Source organism: Siniperca chuatsi, linkage group LG4 (genome assembly GCF_020085105.1).
Source record: "Siniperca chuatsi isolate FFG_IHB_CAS linkage group LG4, ASM2008510v1, whole genome shotgun sequence".
Classification (NCBI taxonomy): domain Eukaryota; kingdom Metazoa; phylum Chordata; class Actinopteri; order Centrarchiformes; family Sinipercidae; genus Siniperca; species Siniperca chuatsi.
In genome coordinates, this window is record NC_058045.1 from 8,806,024 (window position 1) to 8,819,501 (window position 13,478).

The 13,478-nt window shown below is 40.1% G+C and overlaps 1 protein-coding gene across 7 annotated transcripts in view; it reads right to left on the reverse strand.

Moving 5' to 3' along the window:
• LOC122874993 (zinc finger protein aebp2-like) overlaps positions 1 to 13,478 on the reverse strand; it is a 56,123-nt gene that overhangs the window by 37,933 nt on the left and 4,712 nt on the right. For 5 of the 7 annotated variants that reach the window (XR_006377720.1, XM_044193648.1, XM_044193649.1 and 2 more), the window contains exons 5-6: positions 11,869 to 11,993; positions 6,585 to 6,652 (exon numbers count right to left, since the gene is read on the reverse strand). Coding sequence is in view for 6 of the 7 variants with exons in the window: in XM_044193648.1 (XP_044049583.1) it covers positions 6,585 to 6,652; positions 11,869 to 11,993 (193 nt within the window). In the remaining variant the exon portion in view is untranslated. Of the gene's footprint in view, positions 1 to 6,584; positions 10,725 to 11,868; positions 11,994 to 13,478 lie in introns of those variants that run through there. The other 2 variants (XM_044193652.1, XM_044193653.1) reach the window with 1 other exon arrangement.

The window sequence follows — 13,478 nt, forward strand, 5'->3', positions numbered from 1 at the left end:
CTCCCCCACACATGCACAAGCAGATTTTCAAAGGCCTCAAAGACATCTCCACCCAAAGACTCCGTTCATCACACCAAGCCAAATAAAGACAAATGGATTTATTTCATTTTCCAGAGGACACTGTTATTTGGCTTGCTTCTTTATGAGCCAGAAATGTATATTGTGAGTGAGGCCTCTGTGGGGAGAGCTACTGGAGGTGCCTGCCAGAGTGAAGCCCAGTCTTGCAGCCTAAGATTGATGGCTGGCTCCAGGCCTTGAAGCTCCCAGTGGTGACAGGAGCAATAAGTTCATCACAAAGCAGCAAAGTGTTATATTAAATTGATAACATATTAAATGGCTTTATATGGAACTCAGCAGGAATGACTGCAGGAGTTCAGTGTCCTTATAAACTGGCTCAGAGAGCTGGTTTGGGACTGCAAAGGACATTGCAGCCTAAAGAAAAATCTTTTCTGGCAAAAAGAGTGGGACTTCACAACGTAAGTACAATCACAGTACAGACAATTGCTGCACTCTGAAATGCCTTATAGATGGACGCACCTAATTCAAAATATTTCTTTAGTACATAGCATGGCAATCCACTTTATAAATCTTTCTAATTCTCATCATTCATTGTTGAGTAAATTGGGTTTACATCCAAATTTACTTACACAAAGATAATTGTACCTCAAACTTATCAATGGATTTGGAATTATCAATGGATTTAGATGCATGCACATAACTGCTCAGGTAGTTAGCTGCTATTAAGACTTGGTGCTTTTTCCTTGCCTGATATCCACTCCTGTCTGCAGCTGTTTTAAGTTCACTTCCGCTGTGTGACACAGTTCTTTCAACCACATATTTCCCTCACAAAATTAAATTTCTGCAGGCAAGAAAACTGCAAAAACAAGTAAAACATAAAAAGGTGTACAGCAGTACAAAAATAAAAAATAAAAATCGGTACATGACTCAAGACCAACACATATCAACCTCATATCGGTCTTCCTAAGGGTCAAGCTCTGAGTTGTATCTGGTGAATCAAAGGTAGAGCCAGATATTGTTTAGCAGACTCTTACATGTTTGATTGACGTCTATGTTTATATGACTGATTTGACTGTGCGTGACTGTTTAACCCTGAGGAAGATTGTTTTATTGTTTTATTAGATCAAAGTAGTGGTTCCTCTATTGTTTTTTTAACACATTTATAAATTGCAGGAAAGCGTTATCTTGCAGTTCTATTTATTTTATTCTCTATCCTATAGACCACATATGTTTCTGTTTATGGTGCAGAACACCTAATTTCACAATATCACAGCAGGAATGCAATTAAGAAAGCAGAAATTGGCCATATATAGGCGTACGACTGACTCGCACATATTTACTGGCTCCCGGCTCAAAATGCGTTGAGCCATTCATGTATTGCTGTTCCTCCATGATCAAAGTTATGCATTAAGAAAGGAAAGCATTTTCACACCTCGAATGGATGTCGCTTACGGACCATTTGTGTATTTAGAGATCCTTGATCTCTGCCTTAATTCTGCACACTGAATTTGATGTGACAAAGTTCCCAGGATTTTTTCTCTCCCTTGAATACATGAAAAAACAAAAAACAAGTACAGAGCAAGCCATTTGGAGAAACACAATTCTGAGATTGAGGTTATATTTATGAATGTTTTATAGGCTTATATATTAGTTTTTACTACCAAATGTTTAGGTTGAGTGAATTTGTTTAAAGAGTAATACCTCTTTTTGAAGTGCTGGCCCACATTGAGTCTATTTTGTTCAAAAACTGTTCCCGTTTAAAGCACTTTTCCCACTACATATTAATTTGATTTTGTTAGCAAACTAGAATGCATATTCTGATATTATTTTGGAAATTGTGCCATATATCCAAAACTGCTATTCATGAGAGCCCTGCTAGCTTGTGATATTCTTTGTGCACTTTGGTAACTGCCTATATGTAAACAAAGCAATGACCAACAACAGAAAAAATATCACAAACTAGCTAACAAAGGTTAAAGAGATAAACCCATGTTGTGTATGATAAGTACCGTGTAGTTTGTCCAAAATGATGTGCCAGGATGCATCAAGTGGCTTGAGGCGTTCATTGTTACTGACTGTGTATTATACTGTTTGTTATTCTGAAGCATTCAACAGCATGCAGGGGCAACCATTCACCAATCCACCAAAGATTAGACAGCAATTTTGGTTCTCTCTTTCTCCTTCAGTCCAACCACCCCCTCTTCCTCGGCGAGCTGCTGGTGGTTCATGTTCAGAATGGATTATGTTAATCAGTTACTCATTAATCCAAATGGAGTTAATAAGTGTCAGTCAGAATGTGAATGGTTTGCTCCAACATTAATAAACATGACTTCCCACATTCACATGGCTAATCATTGACTCAGTGACTGAGAAACATACACGTACACACACACACACACAGTACAGCACTTGATGTTGACCTCGGTGTTGAGGGTCACGACACTTGATGGCTGACTAAATGACCACCAGATTGCCTCTCAGATACTAGGACATTACACTGAGTCAAAGACTAAATATTAACTTGGCTGAATTGACAGTCACTATCAACTATCCCTGTCTCAAAACAATTCACAGTTTGCTAAATCCCTCCCCTGAACAGCGATTGCAGGCCTGTCAAGCTTTTGATGTCTCTACATGCCAAAGCGGTAAAAACTGGCATTTAAAGAGTGTGCATGGTGGGGTCTTTTTGTTTAGCCTTTCCAAAACCAAAAACTCAAAAGCAAAAGTGTAAAGAATGAATTAAACTGCGTGTTTATCTCCTCTAATGTAAGCTGCAATTGTTAGCATGTCTGGATAAGTAGCTGGGAACTATCAGATTTTAGGCTAACTTTAGCAGCTCTATTCAGCTCTTTGGTGGGATTGCTGGGCTGTAAATGTCCCCAAATTCACTGAAGTTACACAAAACAGATTACATTCGCCAAACACATTGGTTAGTCCTCATCCAAAACCTTTTCTCTTGTAATAATAAAAGTGAAGACATAAGGGTTGAAAATACAAACAATGATAAAAGTTAAGCAGCCAACCAGGGTTATGTCAGAACAGTCTAATCTTACATTTGTCCTTATCTTGCTTATAATACTAGGACTAACTACCTCTACACTGCAATACAAGAACAATGCTGTCTCTTTATTTCCATGACTTCCATGTGGTTCATCAACTGGTGAGGATGCTGACTTTTTGCCTGGGACATGCAGCCTTAGCCTATATATGTAGCCAACAAGTACTTATAGGGCACGATCCTTTTTACAAGATTCTTGTTTTAAAATGTGTAAGCTGGAAACGTTAAAAGCCTGAGGCGACGTTTTCAACCAACTCAGTTGTCACTTTAGCCAGCAAAATCGATGGTTGCTGGCTAGAGATGAGAAGCTTCTTTGGTCTACCTCTGTCTGAAATCAAGGATCAAGGTATGAGGAATTTCGAGTGGTAAATCTGCATCCGTTATCATTGTAAACTTCTTGCGAGAAAAGTAAGCTTGACAAGTGCGGCAACAGTAACTAAGGGGGGTGGGGCTTAGCGCATTACAGAAAAGACAAAAGTACAAAGAATACATGCACACATACTTTAATCTCCTGGTCAACTTATATCTGTTGGGAGATAATACAGCCGCCCTCACAGTTTAAGATCTCACTGTGTATTTCCTTCACAACCCCTCTATGGATTGGTTATGCATAATTATGACCAGAGCACTCGCCTGCCATGGGGCAAACATATGACTCAGTAGCATCACTGATTTCTCTTGCATGGACCAAGCCAAAAGGCATCTCACTCTCGTGATCTATCTTTCTGTTCAATTCTCTCCCTATAATTCACTCTCTCTGATTTCATTATGCCTCTTCTTCACATTTCTCTCTCCCACAACCATTTTGTTCCCACTCCCATTTCTCACTTTCCTCCGTTCTGTCTCCCACATTCTTTCCCTCATCCATTCTGCCTCTATCTGTCTTTGAGCCTCAGTATCAATCTCCATCTATGTCTCTCTGTTTGGAATTCATCTGAGGAGTCTTTCCTGATCACCCAACTTCATCTTTCTCTTCCTCTCCCTTTTCCTCATTATTTCTCTATGCACAAGATTAAACTCCCACATGCGAGGCGAGGAGAAGATAACAGAGGTGGATCAGATAGGGGAAAAGGAAAAAAGACGACGAAGGATGGGAGGATGAAGCAGCAGAAGGCTGAGAGAACAAGGGTTTAGCTACAGTGTGTTCATCGGAAGCTGTCAGTTACAATGTACTTCATGACGCATCATCCGGGTTTCTTTGCCCGGTGCCATCTTTGCTCAACATTCTGCCAAACTCATTTTTCCCTTTGTTTTCCAACATCTTCTTTGTCTCCTTTGACCTTGTTCTTGTTTCCTCCTCCCCCCTCCTCCTCCTCTCTCTCTATTCACCTCTTTCCCCTGTCTACTTACTTCTTCTCATCTCCCACCTTCTTCACCCTCTTTCCTCCTCTCTTTCATTCTCCCTCTCTCAGCTCTCTGATCATCCTCAGAGGCTGTGCAGTCAAACCCTTTAATGGGAGTGTGGGAGTGTTGGAAGTGTGGTGGGAGCTTCCCCTGAAGCGCCCTGCTGAATATCACAGTGTTCTGTGAAGCTCTCTCTCTATGAGACAGACCTATTTCATAAGCACAGTCCCAAACCTGCCTGCCCTTCTGCCCAGTTGCTTAAATGAGCTGGGGCTTAAGGGGTACCAAGGTTCACCTCAAGTGGACTGAGCCTGGTGAGGCTAAGCTGGGGATAGGTATGCAGCTAGTGAGGACTGGGCAGCTCATGTTCAAATGGGCTGAGCATGAGTTTTTTAGTGCAAGTTTATCCAGAGGTTATACCAAAATACTGTGATGCACATTTATTACTTGAACTGGTAATTGATAAAAAGTTTATTTGAAAGCAACAAAAGAAGAAATCACCCTCCGAGCAATTTTGGATGGTGATCCACTGTTTAAAAAACACTTTGGTGGACCAATTCAAGGTTTATCCGAGTAAGACCAAGCTAAGCAGATGATATAGAACCAGCGCCAGACCCAGAGAGGGACAGAGACAGACTTTCTAATTGCCAAATCCAGTCTTCTCCACATCCGCACGCCATGCTTGAACGTGGGTATCGTAACACTGAGTGAGTATATTGGCTGATAATCACGGCAGATGCCCTCAGCTCCCTTTGAGGAGAGCCCAGGGGCTTCAAGCAGAGGTGCTAGTGTGATATGGGCTATAAGGGGACCTGGATTCCTCACACTGAGAGCTCTCCACAACAAATAGTGGATCAGCCAAGAGAAGAAGGTTGGGAAGATTTATAGCAAGCACTGACGTGAAGGAAGGCCACCATGTCGAGTGCACAACTGGACGGAAAGGAGAATCGTAAAACTATCAGAGAGAGATACATATACATTGTTGATGTTCACTTGAACCCTGGCTACTCAAAAAGGAAATGTTTGTGTGACAAGACCAGACTTTACATGATAAGCATGTGCAGGAGATTTGTAAATGTGATTCTGTGTTGCCTGTTTGTATATCCGTGACATTTTAAAGGTTATCTACAAATCTCAAAGTGTTTATGGACAAATATATGTCATGCATACAAACCCTTCACTTAAAAATAAACACTATACATCATAAGCATGAGTTGACAGTGTTTGTGTAATTACTCTCACTGCCAGAAGGGGGAGTCAAAAGTTCTACTCTGCAGGTTTAATCTACAATCTAGTCTAAATCCTAAAAACCAATCTACTACACTATTTTTTGTAAATTTGCAACATATGTCATGGTCAAAGGTTGTCAGTTGTCATTTTCAATTAGTTGCAAAGCTTCAAGCTTCTTATCAAATACAAGCCTGTCAGAGGGCAGAGAGATGGGCGGATGAGAGTGGCGTACGGTTAGGAGAAACTTTTCATTGAAACCGTGATGGACAATGAATGATAACTCTCATCCCTGAAGTACTTTAGTTTAGTTTCTGTCTGCGTCTATTAGTTAACCTAAATGAACTGAAACCAATGACGAGTTTAGTGCACGGTTGGGAACACGAGCAGAGGACGCCGAGCCTGGCTCCAACCGCCCAATCTAGTGAGCGATGCTTTGGTGGGAAAGAGTGGAGCGGCAGCAGAGAGCGAACAATCAGAATCGCTTTATTCGCCAAATGTACAACGTACACAGGAATTTGACTTGGTGATAGAGCACAAGTCAAGCTTGCCTGGGTTCAGGTAAGGGCTGTATCCATTTTTTTTTGCTGGCAACCGGAGGCATTCAGCATATGTTGTTGCTTGTTAGTAGCTGGTGCAGCCATGAAACTTAGCAGTAATCAAAGCCCCTAGACCTGTACCATGACACATAGAAACACTGATGCACCTTTCTGTATATTTTTTTTTTCAATCATTTCATGATTTATATGACAGTAACCAGTATCATGCACTTTCATTCATGCATTGCATCATCATTTGTAATTTGCATCTCTATTTGTTCTACATGCATGTATTTTTTTTCTATTTACTCTATTTTTAAAATTCTATCTTAGCTTATATTAGCCAAGGTAAATGTTTATGCAGACGTAAAGTATAGTGTAGGGGAAGTTTTACTCACATATCCTCAGGTGTCCAATGTAGGAGGACCTTCACCTTGCCAGACCCCTCTTTCCTTCTGGCTAGCACCTGCACAAAAACAATCAAGCAAAAACACAAGCTGAGCTATAAAAGACGCAAAAAGTGCTCAGAACCTAAGAAAATGACTACTCCTGTCTTCTCGCTGTAATTTCACTCAGTCAGTCTAGCGTACTGTTGGCATTTGGCATATGCACAGCCAAGTAACCTGACATAGGCATATAATTTAACCTATATATTATGGCTAATTTCAAATTTCAAAACAGTTTGTGATTTTACAAGCATCAGATTAGCATAAATGTATCAGGTTTGGCTCCTATTGCAGCATTCTCTCTTGTCTGTTGAGAACAGGCTTCAAAGACATGCCCCTATCCTGGCCTCATCTCTCTAATGAATAATGAGGCTACATGCTTCAAACATCCCACCAAGTGATACAGTGGCTGATCATTACACTAATAAGCAATGTGAGCACTTTTAATAATGCATGCAAGAGCTCAGTTAGATTTCTATTTTCAACAGGATCCATCCCACATTCCCCTGCAACATACTGTAAGACCAAGGAATTCAAATTCAGACAAAGTTAGATATGTCCTCCTACCTCCGGACTTAACTGAGAATTGTTTATCCCAGCTGACATTCTTGATTGCCAAGAAGATAGACATGGGGTGAGCAGTTATCACTATAAACAAGTCACTGCTCTTTGTTATGGATTATGTCAGCACCAGACACTTCAACGCTTCAGACAGGAGTGCGTCTGATGGAGACCAATACCCACTTTCTAACGTTTACTGCAGTAACTTGGCAAGTTGTGTTAATTTTATCTTTGTTTTGTTACCTGGTTTAACTACTCAAGACTTAATCAGCCAACACAACCTCAAACTTCAAGGGCTTCCTTCTTGTAAAAATACAGTTGAGACAACAACAAATGCATAACATTTCATCTATCATGCTGTGTTGGTTTATAGTAAAACTGGTCTGGAATTCACACAAATATTGTCAGTAGGGAAAAGAAAAGCTAGAAAAATAACCAGGGGTGTCAAAAATAGCCACAGATATAACATCTTGCGTCAATTGGCTCTTTATTGTTAGGAATGTCTATTTTTAGGATAGGGAATGAGCTCACATGTGAAGAACTTCTATTACGCACATGCATATCTGAAATTATTTTTGTGACTCCAGGGGCTGACTGCGGCATTGATGGAAACTGGTTTGAGGACAGGAGGGAGGAGGCTCCACTGAGACAGGAGACAGAGACCTAGAATCACTCACATCTTCATCTTACAGCTTTTCTTGACCTCCCAATTTGAGCCAAAACATGTATTAATTTCTTTGTTTTTAGGAACCTCAGTCAGTTTTCTCATCTCACTGATCTGATATTTTTATGCAAATTATTTTTGTCTTCTGTCTGGCACTAAGCAAAAAAATGTATTTGTCTCTTTCCATACTTTCTCTGTGCTAGTATGTTAGAAAATACCCCCGACCCATTTTGCTGTGAATTCAGGAGGGGCAAGAAGAGTGTTTGTGCAAATCTATATTTATATTTTGATAAGCTTCCAGGTATACAGCTTTCTGGCAGAGGTTTTGAGGAAAGCAAACCTGACACAGACACGTTTAGTTTCAGTTTGATTAACTTTTTGGAAGAAATGTTTAGGCTTGGTTAGCAGATATGAATTTTGTTGTTGCTGGCTTGGTGCCTTAATATTTGTCTGTGAGAAGCTTTGCAAACAGCAGCCAAGTTGGCAAATCAACCATGTTGTTGCCTCTTGTCTGTAATATAGTGTTCAGGCGTAAAACTCCTTAGAGTGGAAAAGAGAACAAGTAGGCAGAGCAAAGCAGCAGTAACAGCATGAGTGATTAAAGTGAGAAAAATGACTGAGCACCCTTCGTATGACCTATAAAAACAAACATGCATAGTACAGTCTGACTTTGTAGGCAAAAACCAGTGGAGATATCTGCATCTGGCTGGGACAGAGTGATACATGGAGTGGACGTTGCTCTGTGACACAGAACAGGAACATGGAGGTATGATGTCATTGGTTAGACTGCAATGTTGTCAGCGGTGCAAAAAGTACTCAGATCTTTTACTTAAGTAAAAGTAGCAATACCACAGTGTGGAAATACTTTGTTACATGTCCTGCATTTGAAATTTTACTTAAGTAAAAGTACAAATGTATTAGCATCAAACTATACTTAAAGTACCAAAAATAATGGTACTCATTATGCAGATATATCATGCATTTCAGAATAATGTATATTATAATAGTGAATTATAATCATTGATGCATTAATGTGTACATCACTTTAATGTTGCAGCTGGTAAAGGTGTGGCTCATTTTAACGACTTTATACACTTCTAGTTTGTGAATTTCACCCCTTATCATAACCTATAATAATACATTATACTTTATTTGTTAGCTGCAGCATTTAGCCTGAATCCTGTGCTGGCTGCAATGGGCCCTACGATAAGTGTCTCAAGCCTTGCGGATAAGACTCAGTACACCAGCAGCTGCTTTACTACCCTTTTAATTAAAAATGCATAGCTGTTAACCTGTGCCCTCAGGCTCCTCACAGCACCAGGTTAATAATCACAAGCCCAGGCTGCACTTGAAGAGGCCATGACCATGTATGTAAAGGCTGAAGATGAAGAAGTGGGCTTGTGTTTAAGCAGCATGAAGTGATTTGTGAGCTGAGTGGTTTGATGATGGAAGTTGTGCTTTAAGGGACAGATCTTAATCCTCAATAGACCCAAGAGAGGGAGGGAGGGAGGGAGAGACAGCAGGAGGAAATAGGGAGTGAATAGTGGATATTAGTGTGGCTCCAAAACGAGGCAGTGAAAACTGCAGGACCAAAGCCGGGGGAGGGCAGGCCTGCTAAAACTGGGTGCCTGTCTAGTGTCAGGGGGTCAAGCTGTGGATGACGCAGATTGGCGCAATAACAAAAATATCCCATCATAAACATGACTGAGTTGCTCTGGCGTGTCAGCAGGCCCGCTGGCCAAACTCCACAGAACCCCACAGCTCTGCTCCATCTCCCCAGGCCTGGGAGGGTCCATTGGGGCCTGGGGTCTGACGCAGTGCCGCAGTCCTTCTTCACCGCAATCCTCCAGAGGTTAGAGAGAAGGAGAATGTATGCCCAACAGGCCAGATCTCCTTCCGATTCCATGAACCTAACCTTCACTTAACCCCCTTTCCTTGTTTTTTCTCTCCAAGTCTCTGTTTCTCTCCATTTGTTACTCTCCCTCCTCTGGCTGGCTCTTCCTCCTCCTCCGTCTGTGTCCAAATATGCGGTTACCTCTCTTAACCTCTTCCCAAGCTTTATCTTTATCTTTTTTTTCCCTGAGCTTTTATTTTAAAATTCTTGGCTGCTGGTGAGCAGTTGAGGTTTGTAGGAGCAGAGCAGAAAAGAGTTGAAAGGGACTGAGCTAAGAGCAGAACAACACTGTAATGAGGATAGCACTGATGTCAACACTCTAATTACACTTTAACATGAACAGAAGCCTTCACAGTCTAAAACTGCAGTCAACACAGCACAGTTTCAGAAATGCTTAAATTATTGCCAGTGGAAATCGATGTAATATGAAAGAGATGCATGACATGGCTTCATGGCTATCTGTTTGCATGATGAAACTGTACATTCATGTATTAGAGACACCTGTATAACCTGCAGGTGTATCACACACTTACATCATCTGTTACCCATCGTGGGTCCTCTACATTATTTTGCATACATTTGCCATATTGTGAAATCTATTGATGTCAGAAAAGATCCTTATTTATATCATGATAATTTCAACAATACTGCCCATACCTATAAACTATATAAAAGTTAACTCATTGGGGGGGGATACCTAATGGCAAATTTTCTCTGCAGAGTGCTAGAAACTGATAATGCAGGCCAAATTTCTTCCCTAAGGTAACCACTGTAAACAGAATCACTGCCACTGACTAAAGAGTATATTTCTATATGAATATAATGAGGGACTGTGCTGAGAAACAAGTCAGTGGGATTGTGTGGGTTTGTAGATGTACAGTATGTAAAAGAAGGGGGAATTAGGCAGCATGATGACCCTTTTTTCCACCGTCATGCATTTATGGGTCTTGAACAGGAGTGCTCCCTAGTGGAACTGCAAAGGAAAAGCAGTCAGTCAAAAAAATCTGCCATTCACAACCCTTCATATCCAAAATATCATTACAGTTAACCTCCCTTAATATAGAATTCAGTCCTCTACTCTTTCAAGCCGTTGTCAGTGAGAGATGGAAAATCTTTCACTGAAAAAAAAATAAAATCTTGTGAGTGTTTATATGTGACCTCAATAGTAAGGTGCAAATGCATTTTAGAGCTCATTAATAACGTATCATGCACCGGGCTCAGAGTGGATCGAGCTCCATACACAAAAACAATCCAATTTTCTTTCCTGTGAAGCCTGATTCAGAGAAAAACAACATCAAGCCTTGGGGCGATTCACAAGGTTCACTTCAAGTGCACCGAGAAAAAATCTGCAGTGATCGGAGGCTGATTTTCAAATAGTGATTCTTTCATGCCCCCTGTTGTCTAAAAATAAAATAACAAAAAATAAAAAGACATTTAAAAAACCAAAAGGTGGGTGCACAAATGTAAAAACAATCATGCATGTTAAATTAAAAACAGATTATAATTTAAAAATAAAACTACCAACAATAACCTTTATGTATTTTCAACACTTTCTCAATAGATATCTATTGATGCGTTGTTTGTCTGCTGAATATCAGTTATGTCAGTGTTTATGGAACACAGAATACAACTACTATATTTTGAGCATCTGTGATGTGGAGTTTTAATTGTACTAAAATGTTACATTTGAAAAGTTTCTAACTTGAGGTAGCCTTAAACTCCAAAGTTAATGAAAATGTAGTTTATCATTGTCACATATGACATTTTTGTTGATAAAATCTCAATACTAAATCTGAAATATGCCGATTTGCATTCAGTTTTCATTTTGTGATCTCTTTGGTTATATTAAATTTCTGTCGTACAATTGCACCTTTTAACATGCATAGCTACATACTGATTAAGTTGCAGTTATTTTTGACAACATTTTGCACAGAGTCAACCATAAAGCAGAGGAATGCATCCGATAATTCCTCCACAAAAAGAGAACAAATCCTTCAACCCTTCTCTCTGAATCCCATCAGCTACTCATTGTGTTTAAACCCATTGAAATGGAAACAGGTAGCAAGAGGCAAACACCACAAGACATACAAAAGTAGTGAAGCGGTACACAGACTCACCGTGCTGTGAAAGACCACACTGTGGCCATTGCCCACACTTTCAATGTGGGTGGTGAGGTTAAGACAGATGGCCCGGTGGCGAATAGCATCCATGGTTTGGGCATCAAAGAAGTCGTGGGGCCTCGCTGGACGGGGAGATGAGAGCAGAGTCAAACAAACACCAAGGTTTCCACTGTGGCCCCAATATATAGACATTCCATGACTTTTCCAAGTCTTTCTGTAACTAACCATAACTACGTCATCTCATGACTGAAAAATGCGACCAGGTCTCTGCACTGGATCTCATTGACACTCAATGGGATAATGTATGACTCTTGATCAGAAGACTTAAGTGCAACAGAAATATGCAAACTTGTGATTCTCCGTCATTTATTCCATAATCTATATCCATAAGTTTCTTATTTTTTGTTTTCTCTTTAAGATACGAAAAGAGTGCCTTGCATAGAACTTGGCATTGTCAAATGTCAAAGAGTCTCAGGATGTTTGCAACTTAATGTATTAGAGATAATTTTAAAGTCAACACTGAATGTATCTTTAAAAGGTGCTATTGATAACACTGATAACATCCAGCCACTAGATGATGCACTAGCCCTAGCTCCTTCCATTCCACAACCTGCATATTTCATGGTTGAGTGGAGTGAGACTCAGACTCAGTCATATCAAGTGATGAAACTTTCGTGATAGAGTAATTAATTTATTTTACAACATATAGCGATACATTAGCTATTTACTTAGGTTACTTTGTGCGTTGGTGTTTCGTGAAACGTTATCTGTGGTAATCTTAGTATATGGCTAGCTAGCTTTAGATAAACCCCCCCCCCATCATTTGATAATTATAGGGGCCCTATATTGCAACACTTACCGTAAAATTACATTTCAATCAATCATTCTTACACTATAAGACATTGCGTAAATATTTACATTTGAATCCAATCAAACAGTACAGTACATTGTAGGGATGCTATTAAAGCCCACAGCGCTCGACAGCTACAGTAAAAGTTGACGTTAGCTAGCGTTAGTGTTAGCGTAGTGTTGACCTCACATTAGTCGAAGTGTTGCTTAAAACTAATTTAAAAAAAAAATTAAAAAACAGCTGAGCACCACACAGCAACAATAGCTACAGGGAGAAAGGACGATTGTATGATCATGTCAGTATTTTCAGATTTTTGTATTAACGTGGGTACCGTAGCTGTTGAGCTCAAGAGGGCTAACGTTAGACTCCCATTTGAGATGACACCCTCAATAACAGTAACATTTTGTGTCTAAACACTATAATGAGCAGATTTACAGTAGTTCTGAAATTTAAATTTACCTTCGACATGACACATTGGTAATAAATTGGGATTCCACGTCCCCTCCGTTCTTAAAGAAGAGCAACCGTCTTTTCCGCCCCAATCAAGTTGCCCTGCACAAACTTGTACTGGCCTCGGGCGATCGGTTATGTCGGACTTTACATTGTTTGAGGGAACTATAATGTTAGGTAACTGGACGTAACCGTCACTAGGGCTAACGTAGCTCCTCAGGGATTGAATAGGTTATTTTTCTAATTTTGACAGTCTAACCGGTGACAACACATTAGTTAAGGTTTTAAGGACTATGGCTGTCGATAG